The sequence below is a fragment of the Nipponia nippon genome, unplaced genomic scaffold (genome assembly GCF_047370975.1).
Source record: "Nipponia nippon isolate SJK-2023a ecotype South Korea unplaced genomic scaffold, ASM4737097v1 scaffold_36, whole genome shotgun sequence".
Lineage (NCBI taxonomy): Eukaryota > Metazoa > Chordata > Aves > Pelecaniformes > Threskiornithidae > Nipponia > Nipponia nippon.
Genome location: NW_028262354.1, coordinates 1,175,108 through 1,200,363, shown reverse-complemented (window position 1 = coordinate 1,200,363; position 25,256 = coordinate 1,175,108). Strand labels below are relative to the sequence as shown.

Here is a 25,256-nt window from a genome sequence, read left to right as displayed (position 1 = left end):
AGAGCCCAGGGTTGCTCCGAGCCCCAGATGTGCTGCTCGGCTGGTGGATTCCACAGGGGAAGGCTGAGGAGGAGGAAGGGAGCAGTTCGGAGAGCGCTGAAGTGCTCAGTGCTCCGAGTGGATTTGCCGTTTCAGTGTTAATGTTTTTCATTGTAAACGTTTGCATAACACTGTAGATGACAGCTGAAAGGGAAGAAAGTCAGAAATCAAAATGAAAGGCTTTTGGAAATGTCCCCGAAGGAGAAGTTGGGAATGATATTCTGGAATAAAAGCAGTCTGGAAATTTCCTTTGTGAAAGGCAGCTTCAATTCTCTACCCAGCTCAACACCTTCATCCCTGACTTCTGTTTTAGGCAGACAGCGCAGCCCCCGCCTCCCCCAGGCACACACAGAAGTCAAACCACAGTCAGCACTTCTATGATACCAATTCCTATTTTACATTTATAGCTCTTCTTGCGCCAACTACTTCAGGCGTTCATCTCGCTCTGATTTATGTCGACTCTTCAATATACAGGGAATTGAGGCTCTTCATTCTCATCCTTTCAATGATACCAAACACGGGTGCTGCAAATAGCCTCGGTCGGTAAGCCCTGGCGCCCCTCCTAGCACAGATGCTCCTTCCCTTGAGAGCCAGCGTGACAGCTCCCGTGGCTGCTGCAGTGCTGCGCTCAGCACGGCCAGGGCCAGCTGCCTGCCCTTCCTGGGGTCACGGCAAGCGCGGTCCGGGCAGGACAGGCTTTCTTCAGCTTCGAGATTCCCTCCAGGCTCAGGCATGCGGTGCATGAAGCAGAAAGGGATCTTGCTCTTCAAATTCTTGAACTGCTTTTATAAAAACGATTTGCTCGCGTTTGACACTGCTTGTTCCCCTTGCAAATTTTTCCTTGCTATGCTGTGAAGCATCCCAGGCGCACGCTCGCGTGGGGTGTGCCTGCTGAGCCGCCACGCCGACTGATTTATTCTCAGCATAGCCACCTGCCGAGTGCCGTGGCACAGCCAGGTGAAGGGTGCCCGCGGGCGCAGGCGGACACGGCCACCCGTGGGGACAGTTCCGCTGCGGTGAGGCTGGGGCCCGCGCAGCCAGAGGGAAGGAGACGGGAGGGAAAGGTTGAAGTACCAGAAAGGCATGAAAGCAAAATACAAAACCTTTCAGCTTCCAGGTGGACTCTGCCCTTCATCCTGTTGTGTAGAGACCAGGTATAAAGAAACTCTTCATTTTCAGCTTTGTTTTATTCATGTTAACATCTGATCTTCCTGAAAAAGTGCTGCCCAGTCCCCAGCGCAATTCCGAGGGGCTTTTGGACAAGAACAGCAATGCTCCCAGGGAGCTCGGAAGCTGAGATTACTGCTGCAGCTCTCCAATTTAATGTCTTGGAGACGACTGGGAGGTTGTCTCAGGTTGCAAAGCACAGTCTTCCCGTAGGCCTGCTGCACTGAAGCTCGAATTTTCTGTGCTGGATTTTCTGGGCTGTGGTGGAAGCGAGGGTGAATTGGGACCGTCTGAATTCTGCCCGAGGCACTGGGGAGGAGGCAGCCGCAAGCCAGGCCTTAGAGAACAGCAGACCCTCATTCTTAGCTGTTGTGAAGCACTTCAGTGGTCAGGCGTGTTTTCGGTTTGAGTGACTTGCATGATAAAACTCAAACAGGCTCCTGAACCCTCCCAAATCTCCAAAAAATCTGCTGGAATCCTTTTCTGAGGTTCCAGTGGCAATTCAGGGACAATTCCCTTCCTTTGATGACTTAGGGGTGTTACAGCACACGGACTCCGAATCCATTAACGAGGAAGATCCCCTTCATGGCAGCACCATAAATTCCTCCCCGTCCCCTGGCGCAAGGACCCCCCGGGCAGCGGCGAGCGGGGCTGGAGGGAGGTTCCCGCTGCAGCCCACCCTCCCTGCTGCGAGCGGCTTCCTCGGCGTGGGCGTGCTGAGCAGAGACTAGAGAGAATCACTGCAATTGCGGCTGAATCATTTTTATTATTGCAGTTTGTAGTTTGTTTTTTATTTTAAAAGAAAGCAAAATTTCTACTCGGTCCTTTCGAATGTGGTTCAGTAAGAGAAACTAAGGGTGAGAATTGCTGTGTGTTCATCCCCTTCCTTATGCATTTATATGGCTAGAGAATAAACTGTCGCTAACTGTGATCTGTCAATGAACCGCAGCCGCCGGGTGGGAGGAATCTCAGCCCACTTCTCCCGGCCCTCAGGAAGGGTCCCCTCCGGCCGGCCCAGCCACGCTTCCCGGCGGTTCTCCGCTCAGGAACCCGTGCTCCAGAAGGGAAGAAGCAGCAGCGCTGCCGTGACTGGCATGTTTTCCATACACATGCCATTCTTGCTCAGAATTGGCTTTTTGTCTCTAGTCCCAGAAGCGGGATCGACAGAGGGGAGAACTTCACAACATTTAAAATAAATAAAAAAGGAATAAAAAGAGGGCAGAATTATAGCCCATGTGGGAGAAGGGGAGAGAGATATTTCGATCCTTTCAATTTGTGCGATGTCTACAGTCAGAGGCTCCTAATGTAGGCAGGAGTTTATATTCTTGTGAAGCATCGGATCACGCCCAGAACCCTCTGCTCTGGCTCTGGTGCATGACTGCGTCGTAGCCGTGGCCCAGCGATACCCAGTGCTCAGCAGCACGGAGGCTGAGCCCAGGGTTGAAGTTTTCACAGCTTGGTAATCCGACCCGGCTGGAGCCCGGCATTTCTGCCTTGTGAAGGATTCCACAATTGGAGTTTGATTTTGTTTTGAATGAAAACAATGTAAAAATTGCCTGTGGAAAAAAGTGTCAGGCTTCTTGAAGGGGGGCAGTTGGTAAAACCGTTTTATTTTACTGTAAAAATGTTTTATTTTGACTCTGAGAGATTTTTAAGGAAAAATTCACATTTTGTATAATACAAAAATATTCCCAAGCGAAAAATATAGCTTTTCTACTCTGAAAACTCATGGGTTTTTTCTCCCTTAGTTGTTCCCTTTCCCTGGGCCCCGTCAGAAATGATGCTTTCTAACAGGGAACATATTCTGAAAGAGAGTTTCCAATCAGTTTTGGAAATAGTAAATCTTCACAAGATCCTACTCAGCGGTGATGCGCTGAGGCGGAGAGAAGGGAGGGAGAAGCCGATGTACGGATCAGATCTGGCATCTTGTGCGGTACAGTTCGAAAAATTGTCCTAAATCACGTGTCGTACTTGTGCTAGCCTGATGCTCTGCTCCCCGCAGAGCGGAGGAGAAGGGCCGGGGGTAAGACACCACCAGCGGGGAGCTGGACGTCTTCTAGGGCAAGAAGACAGCACTGGGAGCGGAAAAGCTGCCGCTCCTGCTGTTGCGCCGCGGCTCAGCACCCCGGCAGCGCTTCGCTGTCCAGACGGAAATGCTGCACCAGCAGCTGCATCAAACTTGGCCCCTTGGGTTTTCAGACTAAAAACTGGCGGGATGAGAACTGCAATTCTTCCCAGGTTGGAAGTAGTTTCTTCCTAACTTCCTAAGTCAGCTCCATCGTTTCCTCCAAACCTTGTTCTAGTGATAAAATTGGCTTGCAATGGCTTGCACAGGTTGGTCTGAAGAGCAGAAACGGTCCCGTATTTCTGCCCGGCTCTGACGTGTGTGTAACGCATCCCTTTTCTCGGGACAGCAGAGACCTACGGGTGGCAACGCTGTGCCCAGACGTCTGGGTCTTATCAGATGTGATTCAGTTCCACAGTCTTGTGGAGGCAGCAGTGAAAGGAAGATGCCCTTGGTTACCTGTCTAACAAAAAAAGCCACCTCTTCTGGGTGACTGCTCAATGTTTCATCCCTGCCTCTGGCACTGTTTTGACCCTGTTAATCAGCCAATTTTTATGTTACCTTCTTGCTTAAGAGAGACTTGAGAGCGTTTAATGACCCCTGCACAGTCAGGATCAGGTGTATTTTCATGCTCACATTTTGACATCGGTCCGGTAGGCCAGCCACAACACACATCCAGCCCAATCGAGTGCAATTCAAACCTCCAGGTTTTTAGATTAGCTTTCTTATTTTGAAAACAAGGCTAATTTTAATGCTGAATGTCACATCTGGAAAATATTTGCATATTTTTCTTGCTCTCTCGATCAAAGAGCTGAGCGGGAAAGGTTTTATCAGAGTGGCTCACATGCATTCTTTTTTAATCTCTTTTAGGGATTATGTTTTTTCCTCTGATGCATCCAAAGAGATCCTTCAAGTGATAGAAAAGGTAAGAAAAAAAATTGAAAAGAACAAAAATGCTGGAAGGGTGACACGTATACTCCTGGACAGTTGTAGCATGCAGCTCTGTGGCAAGAGCTTAGGTGAATCAGTGCTGCCTTTTCAAAATTGTCGTTTAAGTGGGCAAAGAGCTGTTCTAGAGTCAGGAACGAGTGAAAGATTGTTGCAAGAGCCGGATCTGAAGTTTGTAAATAATAACATCTTCAGGAACGTAGTGGCAACAGTAATAATTCTACCAGTAATTCTAACAGGAAAGTGGGAGAAGGACTAATTAAAACAAAACAGAAACGCTTTCTTTGCAGCGCTGGCAACTCTACATCAGCAACATGAGCCTGAATAGTAAAGCTGACCAGGCACAAGTGGATAACCAATCTCCTTTCCAAGGGAGGTCAACCGTTGCAAGAAAATAGACAACACCAACTGCGACCAGGAAATAACTCTGTTGGTTTTAATATTTTCATGGGTTATTTGCAATGTAGGTAAGGGAATTAGGCTTCCTTTTTAAAAAAAAGTGACAGTTGGATGTTACCACATCGGTGTACTTTAAGCCCTGTGAGACATCTTAACATCCTCCTTTCTTGTCTTTCTGCTTAAAGGCGTGAAAACTGAGCCACCTATTTAGCAAAGTGCTTGGCATCACCAAGATGAGGGTATTTGAGCTCTCTTACAGGCTCAGCTTTCATTTCAGTAGGCCTGATTCTGATCTTAGGGGAGCAACAAGGACTATCTGTTGCAGTCCGACTGGCAGAAACCGCGTGCGTGCATGCATGAGAGAACAGAATCAAACCTACCAAAACTACTTTTGGCTCTTGGTTTCTGGCTGCCGCCTGTACACAACCCTGATTTTTCCATTTCCCCTCAGCTCAAAGACAAGGAAAAAAAAAAAAACGAAATGAAAATGGAAAAGCCAGAAAACAATCCCCCCAAACAACCCATACGGGCTGTCTGTTAGAGTCAAGGCTTTGATCCTCTATTTGCACAGAAAGGAAGACATAGAGCTGCTAACTCCCATTGCGCAGGGCCAAGGGGGTTCTGTAAAGCATCAACGGACAGACAGGATTAGTTTGAACACAGATTGCATACCTGTTGCCCTCCTTCTGGAGGGCTGTATATGTACCACAAAATAACAGCTGCCGACCCCAGGAGTTCACAAAAGGGACCTGTGCCAGGACAGAACCCCGCTAGCTGCAGTCCAGCGAGACGACTCGCGTAAAAACTTGAGGTCAGCCTGAACTTCCAAGCATCTTCAAGACAGTTCCTGGATAATGGGGACTTCCAAGCATTGGCTGGGACAGACACCTTTTTTTGTCATTTATTTCCAAGAGGACAGTGAGGGAACGAGACGAGACTCTTGGTCAAGGAGCTGTAATGCAGGTTACAGCTCAGACGTTAGAGCAGCAAAGCCAGGGCTTATACAGCGCAAGAGCATCTGTCCCCATTGTTATGCACGTGCTGCTCCAGGCATGCAGGGGCATTTTCTAGGAACTGGTGCTTTCTTCCGTCCTCCGAGCATGACAGAAGTTGGGGGCCCGTGGTGCAAAGGGTGCTCTTTAAAAAAGGAGGTATAAACTGTAACTGAATTTATTGGGACACAGGGTTGTTTCGTCAGGGGTTGTGATGGAGGAAAGGAAGGGTTCAAGCTTTGAGAAGCAAATTTGGGTGAGAACAGGCACCTTTTCACTCTTTTGAACACTGTAAATAATAATAATTAAAAAAAAGACCAAGTGGCCGCCCTCCCCTGTCCCTCCCTCCCAATCCCAAGGCTTGCCTTCACATCATGCTCTTCCTGTACTGAGACTGTGAGCTCTGTTTGGGTTTTGAGTCCGACTGCTGCAGTTCAAACTGTTTGTACAGGTCCCTCAGCTCTTTGATCTCCTGCAGCACCCTCTTGGCTTGGCTCCAGGTGGAGGAAGCCTCCCCCAGCAACCTCTCCGATTCCTGCAGGATCCTTTCAGAGTCCGACTTGGAAGATGATGAGGAAGAAGAGGTGGTGGTGGTGGTGCTGGTGTTGGAATCCTTGGTCTTTCTCTTGCCTTCCCCGTAGCCCTTCACCTCTGTCAGCAGTTCCTGAGTTTTTTCCAGTTTCAGTGCAACCAGTTCTTGTATCCGGGACAGCTGCTCTGGTTCTGCTGAGGCAAACTGAGCCTCCAGCCCCCTCCTCAGCACCGCCCGGTGCGTGGAAGAGTCCCGTCGAGACAGAATTTCTTCCATGGAGGCACATTTATTCTTTTCTGAGTGCGAGAGCTTTTTGGGGACCTGTGGCGTGTACATGGTCCCTTTGTCAAAGGAGTCATTGCGCTGCCCAGATCTGTCCCATGAGGTCACCTCCCGTCTCGGGAGGCTCCCTGTCCGGCCTTTCTCTGACGACTTGACGTTCTCAGAATCCGACCGGCGCCGGCCAGCAGTAAGATGTGCCACTGACTTATCCAGATCCACCCGGAAACTCTCTTCGCAGGTGCTGTGATCCTCTGGAGAGGCGTCTTCCTCCTGGATCAGGTCGAGTGTCAGCATGCCATCAGAGGTTGAGGTAGATGCCTGAAGAAGCAGACAAAGAAGAGCTGTGTTATCACAGGAACAGGCATGGCTGCACACTACTTCTGAGTGTGTCTTACACCGAAGTTACACATCACCTGCACTGGGATGCAAAGAGGGACCAGGAATAATAGCAAGTGTGACGTAGTGGCAGAGCCCCAGGTGTCCTGGGTTCGTAGCTGCGATGCGGATCAGCTCCACGGCCTCGGACAAGCCATCTGGGCTAAGCCGTGACTGAGCTCCCCAGCTGCATGGCTATTCTCCGTCAGGAACTTGAAGGAGCGTTTCATTTTCCGCGTCAGGAAAACGGGTGTCAGTGATGGCAAGCTACCACTTTGCAAAAGGGTTTGCACAGTGCAGTGGTCTACAAGAACGGCGGACTAGACCGGGTGACCCAGGACAGCCCTGGGTCTTATGACAATTTTCAGCTCAGGCCAGAGCTCAAACACCAGGTCTTGCATTTACTTATAAATGAAATATAGTTACAAGGGAATTTTACCTAAACAGGTGTCTGGAGTTTGTTATACGTACCACAGCCATCAAATGTCCCCGTGTTGGAGGGCGTCGGGAGTGCTGTATTTTTGCTCTGTCGCGTGTTGGGTGGGCGAGGTAGCTGTCCTCTTCGACAGTAACCTAAAGGGGTGACAAAGGCAAGTGAATGCCTGGGAGCATGGGAAATACGAGCCATTCCTAGTTGCTGGAGCTGTAATCAGCCAGATGCACTGTGGCAGATCATTTATTCCTCCAGGATTCCCTTTCTGTTGTGACCTGGCCATATGCTGAGGGTGAACTCAGCCCACATACCTCTGGGCCAGGATCCTTCGCTAAAGGCTGTCAGGCAGGGGTGCTCAGCAGGCAGAAGCTTGGGTTGCAAACAGCTAATCCTGAACTCGAATACAGAGTTTGCAGTTCTGTAGTGCAAATGTTTGCTGAACAGGAGGAGAACTGTGATCACCACCTGAACCAAACCTCGTGCTGAGCTGGAATGAGGAAAGCAACGCATTCCCGACGTGCTAACTTGCTGGGCTCCTCTGGCTGCCGAGCTGTGCCAGGATTGTGTCCGGGAGCACAGCCTGACTGCCTGGTGTTACCGGATGGCTACAGTCCGTGCCACCCTCCCTACCGAGTGTGCCCAGGCACACACAGACTGATAGGTTTGTAAAACCTGCCTGCACAGTGTCAACAATGTGCTGGTCCCAAGGGCCAGCACTGGTCCACGGCTTGCAGGTGGGACTCGCTGATCTTTGTGCGTACAGGGGTGCACAGAAGGAGATTTGCAGGTAGAGCCAGCGGGGAAGGGGGTGTGGGAATCCAGCCTTAGAAGAGTCTTAGAGTGTTTCCCTGGTCTCTCCCCTCTGTGCCTTGATGGGATCGGATCTACTTAAGTCATTCCTGACAATTATCTCTTGAATCTGTTTGTAAAGATTTCAGCGACAGACTCTCCTTGAAGCAATCTATACCATTGTTTGCTCTGCTGCTTTCTGCTCTACAGCTTTGCCTATGGTCTGACCTTCGTTTTCCTTCACTACAGGGTTTTGTGTTGCCATCCAAGAGAACAAACAGCATCACAGCAGTGGGCCGCCTGTATTGCGGTAAGTTGAATGTGGATGAGGTAGATCTGAGACAGATCTAAACTGAAGAATAGTTTTCATGAAGCATTAATGTGAGGCAGCGTTGAAATGCTCTTTCAAACTGCAGCCGTGGTAGCGAGGGGCACAGCCTTCTCAAGTTAGTTCTCATTCACACTGGAATAAATTATGTGGGAATGCTCATCCTGATCTAAACCCGGCCTCTGTCAGCTCAGCTGTGGTTGTAAGTGTACGCTTTTTTTTTTTTTTTTTTTTCTTTTTTCTAGTAGAAACTGCTTTGCATAATTGTGGTAGCTACTCTGGGAGTTTCGTGCAGCAATAATGCTGCCAGTTTGGAAGCGGTAGGAGCTATGCTAGTTACTCTTTGTGTGGCCGTGTTCTCAATAGGCAGGGCTATACTGTTCCAGGGTCCTCCTGTTGCTGTCCCACAGTGCCCTGATGCCTCATCTCTCTGGGTGTCCCTTCTTATTTGACTAAATGGAGAGCCTGACTTGTCTTGGCAGAAATATATACGCCACACAGTGCAGAGAAGGCAGGATTAAACGCTCCTGGTTTGACCCTTGAACAGTAGGAAAGGACCTGCAAAGTTGCAATGCCCGGTAGGTCCCCTTCCTTGGGCCGAGCGGTGGAAATGGGCCTGTCTCTTGGAGATGAGATGGAGAGGGGCGGGGCAGGCGGGATGGAGATGGCCTGAGGTGGGCTGACAGATGGTGCCGTGCAATTAGGGTGCTCTGAAGATAGCATGGGACTATATTGGTTTTCAGTTAATTCCTTAATTCAGTTCCACTGCTTAAAGCCCCTTTGCACATGAGCACACTGCGTGATCAGGAGCAGCGAGGAAACACTCTCCAAAGCCCTGGGCAAGCATTCCAACATAGTCCCACCATCCCTGTGCGAGGCAAGGCTGGGCTGGAAAGTGAAGGCACCTCACTGGGGCCGGGCGTGACAGAGCCTTGGCAGCTGCCCCTTGCCGTTGCTTTGCAATCAGTGCTGCATATTAATCCCGAGGCCGGGAGGATCAAACTGTCCCGGACCTTCAGAAGAGCTCACTCTATAGGTGTTGGTGGCTGTGTTTTGAGTGCGGTCCATAAACCCCAATGGCTTTGCACTCCTTTTAAGTAGGAAACGGAGAGGGTAGGAGGGGCTGCTGCTGTCTCCAGCAGTCTGAAATCTTCACCCAAGATTAAAGTTGAGACAACGGAGCCTGGGTCCAGCCCTCAGAGTCCTGCTCACCTCATCTAAGATGCGGTTTTTAGCACGTGTGATTGCAGAGTTGAGGGCATTAATCCAGGACTCTTTCTCTTCTGGACTCACAGCCAGGAAGATCAGATTTGGTGCCTACAAAAGAGAGAATTCAGGTCAGTGCCAGCGACTAAACTCATACAGAGATGCTTTCACACTGTCCCTGCCCACAGAAAAGCTACACGGCCTTTACAGCTGGCTTGCCTTCGTGGAAAAAAGCAAAGCAGACCTGATCCTCCAGTCCTGCAAAACGGCACTGGTCTGCCACACACTGCACCTGGCCTCTCTGCTTCTTGGCAGCCCTTTGCAGAGCAGACCATGATTCCTCACAGCACCCAGCTTTTCAAACCAAAAGCTGTGTACCATATTTACTTCCCTCGTGGCTGCAGTTCCTCCTTCCCCCTCTTTGCCTTCCCACACACCATCCTAGATTTTACCCTCATCAAACGATGATGCAGCCTTTCTGTGCATCTGCTGCTCACATGCGATTTATCTGTTGCCACCTCAGACTTTGAGAGAGTCTGTTAGACAAGCAGCTACAGCAGGTACCCACAGAAGCAGCCATATTTTCCATACTTTGATATGTCAGATGCACACTGAGGGCAGAGCAGTTCTGAAAGTATGGCCTGTGTAGGGGATCCAGGATGCTAGCGGGTTTTTTTAAGTTAGATACTCAGGAGAAATCAATTTTAGCCTCCACAGCATTTTGTTCAATTCTCTCCATTGCTCAGGGCGCTTGGGGACAGCGCGGGTGCTTTCCTTTTTCCCCTTCTCTTCCCTTTTCGCATCTCATGGTGTTACACAATCCTTATCAACGTGTGGGGCGGGCCAGCTTGGTCTGCTGCAACAAGTCAGAATGAGCAGTGTAAATCCAGCTCACGTGTGTGGCTGTGGGTGGGTGCATCTGTGCCAGAGACAGCTTGCAGTTAGAGACTGGCTCTCTTTTTGCAGAGGCCACTGAGACCTCACGGAAAGTCCTGCTCCTAGGTAGCAGTGCCCCTGTTACAGCACTTTTTAGCTTTCCTCTGGGCAGAAAGTACTCCTGGGACAAATTACCATGCAGCTTTTTTGATGCTGCCCAAATCTGGGCAGCAAACCCAAGGACCATCAGCTCCCACCCTTCCCTGCCTTCCCCCTGTGCATAAACAAGTGCAGTCAGCTAAAGCCCAGCTGCAGGAGCGGCGGCAGTAAAACGGCTTTGTCCTTGCTCCTGGCAAATGTTCTGATACCTTCTTTCCCAAAGCCAGAATACCGCAGGTAAGCAGATCCAGAGCTCAGTGCTTGGTCGTGTTTACTCAGTGCACCAGAGGCCCGCGTCCTCTCCCAGCAGAAACCCTGCTTCTCTCTCCGTCTCTCACTGTTGCTAGCAGTCCTGACGTGGTAAATGGACGTTCATATATTTTAAACCACGAGACGTGATCTGGACTCCTACACCACTCAGCCTATGCAGTTCTACCCCCCAATTACTGTGCCAAGCCCTCAGGCCTGGAGCAGGTAACTGAGAGGCAGAGCTCTGCACCAAGAGCTAATGGCTTTCGCGGGCTGACCACATGCTTGAGAGCAAAGCGTACCGTGTTTCCAGGCTGTCTGGAGTGGGCGAGGGTAAATTTGCTGTGGTTCTTCTTGCTTCTGCTTTTGGACTTCCTGAGCTCTTCACATTTCTCATAATCACTCAGGTCAAACATTTCCTGTATGTTCTTTTCATCTTTTACCTGCAAAACAAAAATAAAATGACAGCCTTGCAGATGTCAGACAGAGAGGCGGTAACAGCGGGGTGCCTGGCTGGAGCTGCTGTCTGCACAGGGGGGTTGAATATACAGAGCATGTGCTGGAGCCTCTGCCGTGTTACGTGGTCACCGAAACATCGTGCACAACTACAGTAATGGTGCTGTTAGCTGGGGAGTGCTACACTTGGGTTTGGGGGGGAGAAGCAGAGATTTCAACATGATAGTTTTGACTCCAGTCTCTTCTGGAATGAGGGGAACGTATTTAGAAGGATAACTTGAAAATCACAGTCTCCTCGGTTCATTCCTGCTTTGCTACAGATTCCTTCGGGCCTTAACTGCCTCTCCCACCCGCAACATTACGGGGGCTAGGCTGAACGGACATGCAGGTGTGATCAGACTTCTCCCTGTGTTCATGCTTGTGGACCCTCAAAATGAATAGGATTTACTTCAGCAGCAAGGAGAGGACCCTGTCTGCTGGGAGGAGGTTGGTGCGGAGGCAGGAGATGCTGGGAGGAGGTGGACTTTCATCTGCTGATTAAAAGGGGCAATCATATTAGCGCTTGTTGCTTTTCTGGAGACAGCGTAACAAAAGTTTGAGGGATAAAGATTAGCACTTCCTATTTTTAACCTGGTGGTATTACTGAAGCCTGTGCTGACAGCTGATTTGGGGGGTGGATGAAGCACATCCAGTCCCAGATTACTGACACGACGCGTGTGCTGCTCTCCCCCGCTGCTGAGCCGCATCCCTTGTGAAGGGGCTATGGGCAGCATTCACCCGGGCACCGGTGGGGTTTGGCTGGCAGCTGCTTGCCAGGCTCTGACTGCTGGGTGGCTGGCCAGGCCCCCAGGGACCTTCGGCAGCCAGGGGGCTCACGGAAGGTTTCGAGAAGGAAGAGAGTGCTAGGGCTTGGCCTTCACTGACAGAAGCACTTCTTGGTTGTCCTTTAGGGAGTCATCGAGTGGCCCATGCACTGTCCCATGACAGACAGACCCCTGCCCTGAAGGTGCCATCACCTTTGGAACAAAGAAGAGAACGCCCAGCCTGTCTTCTGCCTGGGCCCCCTTGGTTTTGTGTGGCTTTCCTTTTCATTGCTGTCTTTAATGCACTATCTTCACGTCCCGCTCCTCCAGCAGGCCAGCTCTACTCTTTCCCATGGCAAACATGAGGAATGTAGGTAACTGGGATGGGAGAGAACTTGGTTTTGCATGTCCGTAAGGCCAGAACTCTTATCAGGCTCAAATCCACGTCAATCTGCTTAATCCACCTCCAGCCGGGGTCGTTACAGGCTGGGATCCGCAGTGGAGTGTGGGTAACTCAGGTGCCAGAACGGCAGACGGTGATGAGCTCTTCCCTCTTGGATTTCCTGAAAGGACTCCACCCCATTTAATATGTTTCCTCCCTCGTTTTGGGAAGCACTGAAGGAATTCCCCATGATTTTTTCAATACAATTTAAACAAAGAGGCTGACTAAAATGCTGTAACCAGCTTTCTAACCAGAGGCACAGATAAACTGACCATCTGGCCTTGCATAATGACTGCAGTTCCCCCTCTATCCTTCTTCCTTCTATCCCCCGCGTTTGCCTTCAAGGACTAGGAGGCAGACACTGTACACAGCTATTCTTGAAGCCCCAGAAGCTATTGCTTATTTCTGCTCATAACAACAGCCACTGTGTATGGACTATTACAAACAGGTACAGAAATGTCTCTCGCAGATAACATCTATCTGTACATCCTCCCCGTGCATTTCTAATCGGCTTTTCTCTCTTCCCAGTACCATCCTACAATCCACCTCTTTCCAAGAATCTTGGCTGGTTCATTTGCAGCAGGAAAAGCCGATCCCCTCTGAGCCCCCAGCTGTGCCACAGCGGCTGAGGCACAAGTCCGTGCTCCAGATGTTTGCTCTTGTAGGTCACTGGGACTTCCCTTCCCTCCTTTCTCAGACACGCAGAGCCTGCGCTGCGAACTCATGGGAGCTGGGACTCAAATAGCTCGTCTCAAGGAATATCTACAGGAGGCTGCAGAAAGGACGGGTGTAATCGGTGCAGATAAACACCCTTCGTGTGTAGCTAGGCCTCCAAAAGACTTGGAGTGACAAGACAACACCGTGCTTGTCTGCCCATGACACACAGAGGAGACCCAGCCGTCTTTCACCAAAGTGCCGTGTGCATGTGTAGCCCAGTTCTAAAATGCTGAAGAACTAAGAATAAGCAACATCTTGGGGTCCCATTTCTAAGTTTCAGACAAGGTGGGCAGGTTCAGCCCCCCCAGGTATTCTGTGGGGTGGGTGCACGCATGGATACGGGTGCCTAAGGGTACGTCTGCCCTTCAGCCGGAGCTGCAGCGCAGGGAGGAGAGGCAGGTTCGTGCTCCCTTTGGATTGATTCCCTCTCGTACACAGCCTTGGTAGTATAATGAGGCCATAAAGTGAATAGGGCTGTAATTTAGTCATTTGAACGTGGCTTTGTTCTGCCTTGGTGGTGGGAAGAGGTCTCAGCATCAGCCTGAAATGGGCTCCATCGCGGTGATGCAGTGGCGGCGATTTCGCGGGGCATGGGCAGGACAGCAGCCTGGTCTCACAAGGGGCATTGCCAGCTGATCTCCCCCCGCTCTCCCGCACTGGGACACGCAGGCAGAGCAGTAAGCAGCAGAGCAAAATAACAGAGCATTCAGTGTGTAAACAGTGAAACTAGAGAGAAGGAAGGTGAAAGGCAAACTTCAAAAGTACCAGCCAGCTCTTTTGTCCTTTGTGGGAGGCTACTGAGGCCAAAAAGAGGGAGGCGGTGGGCACAAATTACAGAACAGAGCAACCTCAGAGGCAGGAGAGGATGAGTGCTCAGAGGCTGAGGACAGTCATGCAGCCCACCCTCTGTAAGATAAAGAAAAAAGCAACCCTTAAAGACCCACAAAACTGCTGGAACCACATGGTAGCACAGCCTAAATCCCAGTCACCTACATCAATAGGAGGTGGGTGACAAACCTTCAGTGTGTCTGCCCCCCTCCACATTTTCAGTGAGATTGGAGCCATGCAAATAAAACCTTTCAGGTTTTACCAGCAGAGAATATGGCTTGATGTGTTCCCAGCACCCAGGCAACACACGGGTCTTGGGATAACATTTTGGAGACCTTTGGGAGGAAGTAGCCTCAGGTGTCGGTTCTTAGTAGGAGGGAATGAAGCGCGATTCCTCTGTCGCCCGGCGTGGTTTGTAAGGGAGGTGGCAGGGGCAGCACAGCAGCACCGATCTTCGTTTGTGTCAGGGTGACCTACTGCAGCTCGTCATGCACCCAGGGTGCTCTGAGTGGAGTTAATCCTAGTGGGGGAGGTTTATCATTACGTTTGCTCGTTTGTTTTCTTCTTCTTTGCTGAATATAGATTGATTTTTGAAAGTGAGGGGTGACTTTGAGTCTCAGATGCTGAATTGAAACTCTTTAAGAAAAGGTCTGAGTTCTGGGAAGGGCTGAGCATCTCTGAATAGCCTTCAGTCTGGCTCCCCATCCCCAGACAGTTTGTCTCTTGATCTCAGACTTGCAGGGAAGGTGGCTTAAACAGGCTCTCCAGGGCCTGACGGTTCCTCTTTTCTACGGCCCCTTTTGGGAGTCAAGAAGCAGCTTCCTTGCCTGGGGCGGCGTATCCTCTCCTGTCTGCCGCACGGCTCTGCACACCTGCCTGTGAAGCAGCCGGGGCTCTGCAGTTGCGGGTATTTTTTTGATCCTGCTGCTTTCATTAGCCTTTCTTAAGGTCTCCCACACTGCAGCTTGAGGCTGAGAGGAATCAGGGACCGCTTGGCTTAATGGGCTAGGAAGGGAGAGGCCTGGATGGTCGATTTTGGCAGAATCATTCCTAGCTGGGAGGTGGCCAGCAGGTCCTTCCTTCTCACAGCTGCTGAGTGCCTGGCATGCAGCGAGCTGTCAGATCTCAGAGCCTCATGGACAGGCAGGTCCTGTGCTCCTTGCCCTGCAGGGAAGCTCTGGATTGAAAGGATTAAGGTATATAAATCCCAGCAATTGCTGCCATGGCTGTCTGCTGGCTTTGCTATCCGTATCGCACCTGCCCTAGGCGGACAAAACAACTTCTTATCCTGGGGTTCAGCTGGGCTCCTCCCCATGCTCCCAGAAATGCCTCCACACTCCAAGTAAGCCAGGCGAGGGAAGGGAAACTGAGGCACAGAGAAGGAACCCAAAGTGCCCCCCATCTCCAAAGACAAAGCCAGGTCCCTAAAGCAGGGTAGGTTAGACCCTGGAGCCATTAGACCACGCACTGCCAACGGCAGCTGCCGCTGCTTGGGGTATAGCTACGCTGCAGCCAGCCACGCAGCCAGCGGCTAATCTGGGCCCGCCGGCAGCGGCGAGATGTGCTGAGGCTGACATTGCTGGCGCGTTGCTAAAGTTCAAGGAGGGGAGCTGCATTCCTCACACGCCTCGCCCCCGCAGCTGCTGCCCCAGCAGGGTCAGCCCGCCACGACGGCACTCCCTGCGCCTGTGGGACGTGGCGGTCCCGTAGCCACGTAGTGGGTCAGAACATCAGCCGTGGTACCCAAAGTACCTTCGCTCAAAGGCTTGTAGGGCTTATTTCTAGCCTTGCAGCTAGTCATGCTTCCAAAGGTCTGTTTTCTCCTGCGCGAATGCTCCTTCGCAGCACTCTGGCAACGGGAGGATCCCTAATCTGGGTTAAATTACCTGCCCCTCGGATGTCTTGCTGGCGGACAGTTAAAATTTCTTCCCTCATCAAGTTGTCACCTGCAACAACTCTGAACCTCCTTGATTCAGACCAGGGCTGTGCTCTGGGGCCAAACCAGGAGCGCAGCGGAAGGGCAGTCACTCAGTCACCAGGCAAAGTTCTGCCGTTTTCCTCGGGTTTTTTTGGTGGAGATCTGCCTGAGCAGTTCCCTGTTGAGATGTGACATGCTCAAAGCAAATGCGGAAGGTACAGAAAATCACAAGACACCAAGTGTAACGTATTCACGAGACACTCAAGAGGTCATAACGTGGCTCGGGGCATGACAAGAAACCTACAGATTCTCAGTAAAGCTGAATATCCAAACATGGGCAGTCTCGGGGACAGCATCAGCCAGCGTGTTCCCCTCTCAAGCTGAGACGAAGGTTTCACTTCCTCAAGCTGAGAAGTTCTGCCATCTTGCAAGGGAGAGAAATTTCTGCAGAGCTTCGCTAAAATCAGGCTGTCACTACGGGAGGAATCCCCACGCATGTGTGCAACACCGGCTCTGGCAGCGCCGGGAAGCAGCGCTGGTGAGGGGACTGCAGGTGACGGGGGAGACCTGAGTGCCATGGCCTGTCCTGTCACTGGCTGCGCAAGGGGGGTGACTGCACGGTTCTGATCTGCGAGGGAACTAGAAGAAGAAATACAGGGAGCGTTGGGAGAGTTTCAGGTATTCCAGTAAGAGGGACCTGCAAAATGCTGTGAACACGGGGTAAAATGGCCCGTGTACAGTGGGACACTGCAGAGGGTCCACTTTTTCCTTCTCTGGTACCAGTTAAGGTGCACGTGCGGAGAGAAGACAGGGATACAGCCCGAGTGTTCGTGCAGGCACCGGCGCTGCAGGACCCTGGTTTCGGCCAGAGCCTCCGGACCTTGGTGGAATAGGAATGGCAGGGCTCCAAGAGACTGCTTCCCCATCTGCACACCTGCATCCCGAGTGGGAGGCTGCACCATGAACTCGGTAGCTCAAGGGCATGAGCGTGACCTTCCAGGCCTTTCCACTGCCAGATTGCTGCCCCGAGCTAACAAGGGGATGGCAGCAGAAAGTTGCTTGTCCCTTGCAAACATCCAGTCCCTTGACCCAAAGAGGCATCAGCCAAGGCTACCAGAAACGCAGCGCTCTCAGAATCGACGGGCCCCTGAAGAACACCCTGTGCTGGAACCAGCTCTTTTGCATCCCAGTGCTGCACTCGAATCCCAAAGCGGTGCCGCCTCCTCTCACAAGCTGCCTCCGTCGCAGGGAAAGGGCGTCAGGCTGCGTGTCGTTGCTGCCTAAGTGTTCTTTGGCCCTCTCTCTGGTTGTGCAGGATGGTGCCACTGAGACAGGGAAGACACTTCACTGAGACTTGTCACCCTGCTCTGCAGAGGGTAGAACAGAGCTTGGCCGAGCAGGAGAAGGAAGGTGGAAAGGAAAAGGACGGCTTAAAAGAGCAAGAGCAGGAGAGGCATGGAAGGGGCAGCAGGTCTGAAAGCCAAGGGTTTACAGACCAGCCTGACACGTAGCACTACCGCTGTCCCTAAACACGTACGTAACTGCACAGCTCCAGTTAACACCTTGCACATGTTGAACGCAACAGACGCCGACAGACTTTCCGCACAGACGTGCCACAGAGGCAGAAAACACGGCCCCCCCCCGTACCCAGAGGCATTCAGCGAGTGCAAATGCACACCACGAAGCATCGTCACAGTACCAAGTGCCCGAACAGCACGTGCACAGAAACACCACGAGTACTTTGCAGGCGCCATCACACGCGTGAACCATGTGTGAACTCTAGACGCTACTTGGAGTGTGTACACACACACACGCACACGCCCCTTCCAGGCAGAGCTGTGCAGCGTTTGATGGTGCTGTAACAAATGAGGAGCGAGAACAGACTACTTTTCAAGTGCTCTTGTGCTAATTGAGCCGATGCTTTTGGTAGCAAACAAGAAAAGGCTTAAGGAAGCCCCGAGAAGCATTTCCTCATTAACATCTCGTCGTCACAGAGCCCCTTCATGCTGTCTGGACGGCCCTGGGCTTCCTGACAGGAAGTGGTAGGAGCCCAGCTGTGTCTGTGGTAGTCTGACTGCTATTCCCAAGTGCAAAGCAATAACAAAGCTGGGCTAGAAACAAGAGAACAATTACCAGAAATTTGCAGGGGGGGAGGGAACCGGTGTGGAGGAGAGCGAGGGGAAAGAATGCAAAAATGATACTTAGAAGGTGTTCTTTTGCTTAGTGGAGCTCAGCTCACTTCAGCACATCTTGTCTTGCATATTTCTGCCCTGAATGCTTTTTTTGGCTGATGACCAAATGCTAAATAATGAAGGGTTTTTTTGCATAAGTTCACAGAGTTCGGCTTGCCGCAGGGGCACAGATCGCCCTGCAGGCTCAGGGCCCCTGGCTGAAGGAGGTCTGTAAGCCTCGGCTACCATCTTGGTGCACAGCTGGAAGAGCTAAAGGTGCTAGGTCTTAAAGCAGGTTTCACAGCTTCCAGAGGTTGATGCCCTAATAGAAGAACATGACTCAAAAGCCCTGTTTGCATTTTCCAGATATATCAGCTGGTCTGATAAAATATATTTCCTCTCCTTACAGACTGGGTTTCTGCCAGGGAGAAAGCCCAGGCTTCCATCAGGCGTTCACATCTTCTCCTAACCAAAATAACTAAACCAGGGCTTGTCTCTAACCTGCAAGCCCAGGTCCGAGGTAGGCAACTGAAAAAGCACGCAGATTCCCAGCAGGAATCAATGTGGATATCGATGGGATTTTGGTAGTCTGACTCTGCCTGTGGGAGTTAGCCTTTTGGAAACCGATCCACTCAGCCCTTCCAGATATCAGAGCAGCGCTCAGTTCTGAGCACTTGTCTTCGTGCAACATCATTGCCTGCCCTGAGCTGACATCTTTCCCAAGGGATCCCACAGTCTGTGACACGCAATTCCCCCTTCCTAGGCACCTTGTGCCTTAGGGAGATGGGTATTATTAGCTCTGCTTTCCAGATGGAGAAATTCAGGGGAAAGTAAATAAATGTCTGGTTTGAATTCATTTAGTGAGTGCGTGGCAGAACCGAGGATAGCATCCAGGAGTCCTGGTGTTTAACCCCTTCTTCTGCGGTGCTCTGAGCTGACAGGGAGAGGCCGGGAGTCCGGCTTCACCCGCTAAACAACCCGCCTTCTGTTCCAGAGCAGCCGCTGAGCTTAAGAGGAGCTGACAAGAAACACCAAGGTTAATATGAGAGTTAACTCGTAAGCTCCATCCACCAAATCCACATTGCTCCGATGGCTTTGATGGAGCAAAAATAATTCATAGCAGAGGAGGACTTTGATCTTTTCCTGAAACAGACAACTGAGTCTCCTCTCCCATCACTGCAGAAATTGGGCTGAGATTCAACCTGTCTAGTGGCCATTTCCACCCGAGTTTTCTATTCACGTCTCCTCAGGGTCTCCACTGTTTAATTCTCTCTCTGGCTGCATCCAGTGGCTGCCCCATCAGCCACACCGGCAGCGGCAGGGATTCACAAGCGGGGAGGCCTTTCTCCGGAGCAGGGAAGAGCCTCTCACACAGCTCATCAGCACAACCCAGCAGTGGCTCCATTTTCTCCACTGGGCATAATCTGGTGTGTGAAAAAACAAAAGAGGCTCCGTCCTGTTCTGCTTGACAAATCCCAATTTATCAAGCTTTGCGGGAGCTGCGGGCGCCTGCTGCCAGGAAAGCGAGTGCGCAGAGGGAGCCTCATGCTCCGGGAGCAGAGCTCTGAAACGCGCGTTAAGACCTGTGGACAGGAGGGAGTGCGGCTACGCGCCTCCCCAGGGCAGATCTCAGTTCTTGTTGATACGCGAAGGCCTGGCTTTGCTAAGGAATAAAGGTCCAGTCAGTACCAAAAACCCGCACTGGGTGTTAAAAGCCCCGTCTGTCTTTGAACAGAAAGTCTTGGAGACGCACAAGCGACAGGCGGCCACACCAGACGCGTGCCCTCCGTCACACGTGCTCACCCGAGCAGGCAGTGCAGCGTACCGCGGGCCAGGTGGCCAGAGCCACCTCGGCTATCGAGATTCCCGGAGATGGCGGACCCAGCGACGCAGGCGTATTCTTCAGTCCCGCAGGCACACAGAGTCACTTCAGCGCACATGCAGGCAGCCAGATGTTACCTCTGTAACCACATTTCTACACAACCACAGATTCTTCCATATAAAGACATAGGCAGGCACTGCCGCGTGTTATTTATGGTCTTTCACACACATATTCGTGCACGTAGAGCCACAGTGCTGCTTCGGTTGCACATGCATTAGTTTCTTTCCCCGTAAAGAAATAGACGCACGCTCCCTGAAACAAACACAAGTGCTCCTTGTTCAGAACTAGCACCCGCCTGGCCTCTCAGCCAGCCTCGGCCCTTTTCTAGGCTCAGAGCACAGAGATATTTGAGCGGTAGCTACCTGGATGTATTTGGGAGGGAGGGAGGGATGGACAGACAGACATCTTTTTCCTGCACCTCTTCACTGGTGTTGATTCCTGTATGAATACATTCTCTCTTGCGCAGGCTTTCCTGCTCCTTAGCCAAGTAGAGCCTTTGCTGTCGGTTTATTCTCCAGGGTTCCGGCAGTTGGGGTACCAGGGAGAGACACAACCACCCCCCCGGCAGCGCTGGGTGTCCGGGACGTCCCGGTGGTGCTGCAGCCGGTGGCGGTCCAGCTGGTGACTTCAGGGCGGCCAGGATTTTGGAAAACACTCTTGTTTTCCCAGGCAAGATCCAGAGTATTTCCCATCAAAGGGAGGGTTTGCACACTGCTTAAAGGAGTGTACTGTGCCCCACAGCACAGCTTTGCTGTCCCGGAGAGCCGCTGTGCGGGTCTGGGCTGCAGAGGGAGGGCCTGGGAGGATCCTCCAAACGGGGCAGCCCTGGAGGAGTTTGCCAGCACGGAGCCCAGCCGCTCGGCTGGCCTCCCCTGCGCGCACTGCCCCGTTAGGAGCACAGGCACCAGTGTCTGTCGGGAATGGGTGCTTCCAGAGGCTGCTCAGGGCTTATGTGCGCCGAATCGCTCCCTGGAAGTGTCCCTTCCCTCTCCCTAGCGAGGGTACTCTGAGGAGGTCCTAAGCTCAGGCAGAACGCACCCGTGGGCTCAGGCGGCCGGTGCAGCCCGGGTGGCAGTCAGGCCTCCCGTCCCGCCTGCAGGGACAGTGCCGTGACGTCCCAGCCGCCTTGTTCTGCCTTCGCTTCAGCGGGGCCAAGTTTCTCCCTCTGGCCCCCCCATGTGGCTCCTTCCCCCACTGAACGGTGGCGAGAGGGAGCCTGAGAAGTTCCCGTGTCTGCCTCTGAGTCCCCCCAAACCACGTACACAACCTCTGTGCTAACTCAGCTGTGAACTCCAGTATTATTCAGTCCATCGCTGCACCTTCACACCTGCTTGAAGGACCACAAAGCATCCTGCTAACGCTGTTAAGCATCTGCCCAGCCTGCAATGGATTTACCATCAGAGAGCCGCCTAGTCCAGCCTCTTCCCCATCCCTTCCCAGCAGTTCCAACTGTGTCGGCACAGCCGATGCAGTCTGATCCAAGCAAGCAGCTCCTCTATCATTTGGACTTAGTCATGATTACTTCTCTTCCAGGTCCTGGCTCAAAAAGTACAAGCTCCAGTTCTATCCCCGTTAACTGGGCTTAAGTGTATGTTTCTGCTCAGGCGCGTGCTTCAGTACTGCCTTGAATCGGGGCCCCAGTACAGAAGAGCCATTGACCCAGACTGGTAGGACACAAGGCAGCAGGTAAAATCCTTCCAGCCATGTAATCTCTCTGTCTAGCAGTTTCTAAACTCTGCTCTGTGGCCCCAGAGGTATGTGAGCTGCTTGTAAGAGTCAGGCAAGACAAGCGGGCCTGCCATTGAGAAATACACACCGTACAGTCTGCGTTACTGCTGGAAAATTTGGAAGGACCACAAATCAAAGGAGATTTGTACCGCTCGCTGCGTACCTCTCGCATCCATCTTTCCATCTAACTTTCCCCATCCATGAATCTGTCTATACATTCATCATAGTTTAGTGTTTCGTTACCACTAGTGTTGTCTGTAGTCTCCAATCTTTCTCTTATTATGTCTCTTTACCTGAGCATTTCTAAGGCACCGAACCCCCAGCCTGCAGACAACATTTATTCCCCATGCCTGTGTCTCTCTCTGGTTATGGAGCAGCCAAGAGATAATGGGAGCGAGCCGTGAAATGCCGACACACAGCTAACCGCGACCTGGGCTTTCAGTCCGCTTTTAGGCTATTTCTGTGTTCTAATAACCCCTGAGCCATCTGCACTCCGCCATGCCCCCTGATTCAATTAGCCTCTAAATCAAATTATGCTTGGCGCTCTGGACCCTATTATCTCTCCAGATCCCAAAGTGATAAAGCTGGGCCAGGTAGGCACGCATCTGAGCAACAGTGCGCCCTGCGACGCCCGTCAGGGAGTAACCTCCACTTGTGGGAGGAAACCCACCGAGACCCGGGCCCAGATCTGGAGATCGACCCTGTCCTAACACCAGCCGGACTCCGCACAGCCCCCGTGCCGCTTCTCGTGGGCACAACGCTCCCCAGTGCTTAGCCCTGAGTTTTTAAAGGGTAATCAGGGGGAGGAGTGCTGTTGCCTGGGGATTTCTTCCTGGTGAATTTATCAAGACAAAAACTAAGGGGGGAGGCTGTGCAAGGACAGCCGGATCCCAGCCTGCCAGAGCCTGCAACGCTCAGCCCGATAGTCACATCCAATTAAGCCTCATGTAAACACGACATTAAACCCCAAGCCCCAGCCGATGTTGAGCGGAGACAAGGGGGAGGAGAGGGGGCACATTTTTCAACAAGGTGTTGAATCTGTGGTTAAATTTCCCTGTCGTCCCCTTGTGGTGTGGTTCAGGGGGAAAAAAATACAAGAGATAAGGGACCCGTAAGTGGCTCGATTCCAGTTGGGAGACCACAGTTATTTCCAAATAGAGCAGTGCAGCAGCTGGGAACAAGACCACTGTCGAACTTAATGACAGAGGACAGGCACAGAAGGAAGCTGGCATTGCCGTTTCACCGCGGCGGAAAGAAGGATGAGGGTTTTAACTCTCGCTAAGTGAATCCTTTCACGTGTCCAGTGCTGGGAAAATGTCTCCCAGCCAGAGCTGTCTGGGAGAGTCGCTGTTGGCGCTGACACGCCAACCCAGGCCAGGTTTCTCCGGTGCCGGCTTGGGGAGAAGAGAAGCCCCCGAGAAACCTCCTGGACCCAGGGTGGCGATGGAGGGGCGATGGCTGGGCAGGGGCGCTGGGGAAAGGCCAGGGCTGCTCCGCGCCTGCTTTTCATATGCAAAGGGGAGGAAAGGGGGGATGGGAAAGGAAAATGAAACCGATCCTACCTCCTTCTCCGAGATGTAAAGCTGATCTCCCTTCAAAACCACATAACGGTTTTTCCAGATTTCCCTAAAAATGCCTTTCCCGCAAAATTTCCGCACCCAGCCGACCTTCTCTGGCTGCACAGATTGCTGGTTTCCATCCTGTTGCCCCTAACACAAAGAGAGAGGGAAGAAAATGGGGGAAAATGGTATTATTCTTGGTTTTACACTCCTCTTCTCCCCCTCTCCCTCTTTGCCCAACTTTCGCCTCCCCCTCCTCCTGGCCCCTCTCTCCACCGAAGCTGGGACCGAGGTACTTTGCTTGATTCGCTCTACATAGATTTTTCTGCTGCAGACACGAAGCAACAACAATAATACCGAGGGGACGATGCAAAAATCGCAGGCAGGGTTTCACTCTGTGCATTATATAAGAAAGGCTGTTATGTTGTGTTATATTCGCCTCATCCAACGGGCATTTGCCCGTGGAAAGAGGAACAGGAGGGTGTTGGGGAGAATTTGAACTAGCTGATTTTTTACTGCAGTGACAATTGCATTTTTGAGCCTTTTATGAACAATTAATCCTAGAGGCGAAATCTCTGTATGGGTTTATATTTAAGATTTCTTCATAGACAGCGATAAGATCTCTGGGCAGAGCAGACACACACATACGGCACAGAGCAGACAGAGAGCGACAGATAGATGGTGTCTCCGTATTTTATCGTTTCCTTGTGATCAAAAATGAAAACTGCCTGCCTACATCGCTCCGCGCTGAACGGCGAATAGTATCTCCTGGCGAATGCAAGAGGAAGGAGAGGTGCTGGGCAGCAGGAGAGACGGAGAGACGGGTGCTGGGTTGGGGTTTGTTTTGATCTGGTTGGGGTTTGGGGTTTTTTTTGCAAGGCAAGGGCGGGGGGAGCAGAGGCAAAGCGAACAACTGGAAATCAAGAGCCAAGCCCCCCTCCCTAAAACATCCGGGAGCCTCCCCCACCCCACCGTGCCCCAAAGAAGAACCGATTCGACTCACCCTTTTTGCAGAATTATTTTTTTTCATCATTCCTTGGTGTGCTGCGCTGGAGGGAGACGGGGGGGGGATCGGAGAGGGGCTCCCGGCGGCCTCCTCTTGGGGAGAGCGTGGCTGGGAAATACACAGGCTGCCTCCTCGTACTCCCTCTCTGTCTTCACCCTTTGTAGATCACAGAAGCTCTCTAGTTACATTAAGAGCAGCCCGCCTCTGTAATACATCCTTAGCCACACAGACACAGCATCCCCCCCCACCAACCGGCACCACCACCACCATCACTGAGCTCTCGTGGGCTTGCACTGGGCTGGCCTGGGCTCCCGAGCTCCATCTATAGCCGTGCGCGTATGACGTCTGGAGTTCACAATAAAGGGCGAATCGCAGCCCACGAGGGTTTTTCTTCTTTGTTTCTGACTCACTGCTGATGTGAGTGTCTGTGTGTGTGGCTGGACGTGAGCGTGTCGAGGCTGGGGTCAGCGGGGGGGACGGGAGCAGACAGCGCATCGTCCCGTGTCCCCGCCGTGTCCGAGCCACGTTCCTGGCTGTGTCACAGGTCACTGCGAAACTTCCTGGGAGACGGAAGAGCGGCCAGGTGGCACCAGGAGGGTTTTCTGCCAAGAAAGTGGCTGAGTGTTGAGAAGTTATAAACAAAAGCGCTCTGCAGAGAGGAGATTCCCTGGGGAGGGGGCCAGGGGAGAAGGGGTCGCTTCCTAGCACCGCGCATCTGGCAGCAGGGACTTACGCTGCAAAAAGACAGTGAGATTCAGAGCACAGCTTCCCAAAAGCGAGGAGATGCTTGGCTTCTTAAAAAATACCCTTTTTCTGCTTATTTGGTCTCCCTCCTGTATGTCCTGCAAGCGCAGAACTATCCGAGTGTGGGACTGAGGTCGTAGACCAGGTTTATGTGAGAGATGTG

The 25,256-nt window shown here is 52.0% G+C and overlaps 1 protein-coding gene and 1 long non-coding RNA gene across 4 annotated transcripts in view; one reads left to right on the top strand and one right to left on the bottom strand.

Moving 5' to 3' along the window:
- Nucleotides 1–24,934, bottom strand: PLEKHO1 (pleckstrin homology domain containing O1). Of its 3 annotated transcripts, XM_009471382.2 has the most exons (7): nucleotides 24,347–24,880; nucleotides 23,347–23,493; nucleotides 11,142–11,282; nucleotides 9,562–9,666; nucleotides 7,271–7,372; nucleotides 5,291–6,742; nucleotides 1–183 (listed from the first exon to the last, which is right to left on the bottom strand). In XM_009471382.2, the coding sequence occupies exons 1-6, from the start codon at nucleotides 24,374–24,376 to the stop codon at nucleotides 5,978–5,980; spliced, it is 1,290 nt and encodes a 429-aa protein (XP_009469657.1). In that variant the 5' UTR covers nucleotides 24,377–24,880; the 3' UTR covers nucleotides 1–183; nucleotides 5,291–5,977. The 3 variants fall into 3 exon arrangements, with proteins under 3 accessions (XP_009469657.1, XP_087628267.1, XP_087628269.1); XM_087772141.1 differs by lacking the exon at nucleotides 1–183 and having other exon boundaries at nucleotides 5,773–6,742; nucleotides 23,347–23,484; nucleotides 24,347–24,893; XM_087772143.1 differs by lacking the exons at nucleotides 1–183; nucleotides 23,347–23,493 and having other exon boundaries at nucleotides 5,773–6,742; nucleotides 24,347–24,934.
- The window catches only part of LOC148053823 (uncharacterized), a 33,695-nt gene continuing 12,579 nt past the window's right edge, over nucleotides 4,141–25,256 (top strand). The window contains exons 1-2 of the long non-coding RNA XR_015707837.1: nucleotides 4,141–4,196; nucleotides 8,271–8,331. This is a non-coding gene — a long non-coding RNA (uncharacterized LOC148053823). The remainder of the gene's footprint in view (nucleotides 4,197–8,270; nucleotides 8,332–25,256) is intronic.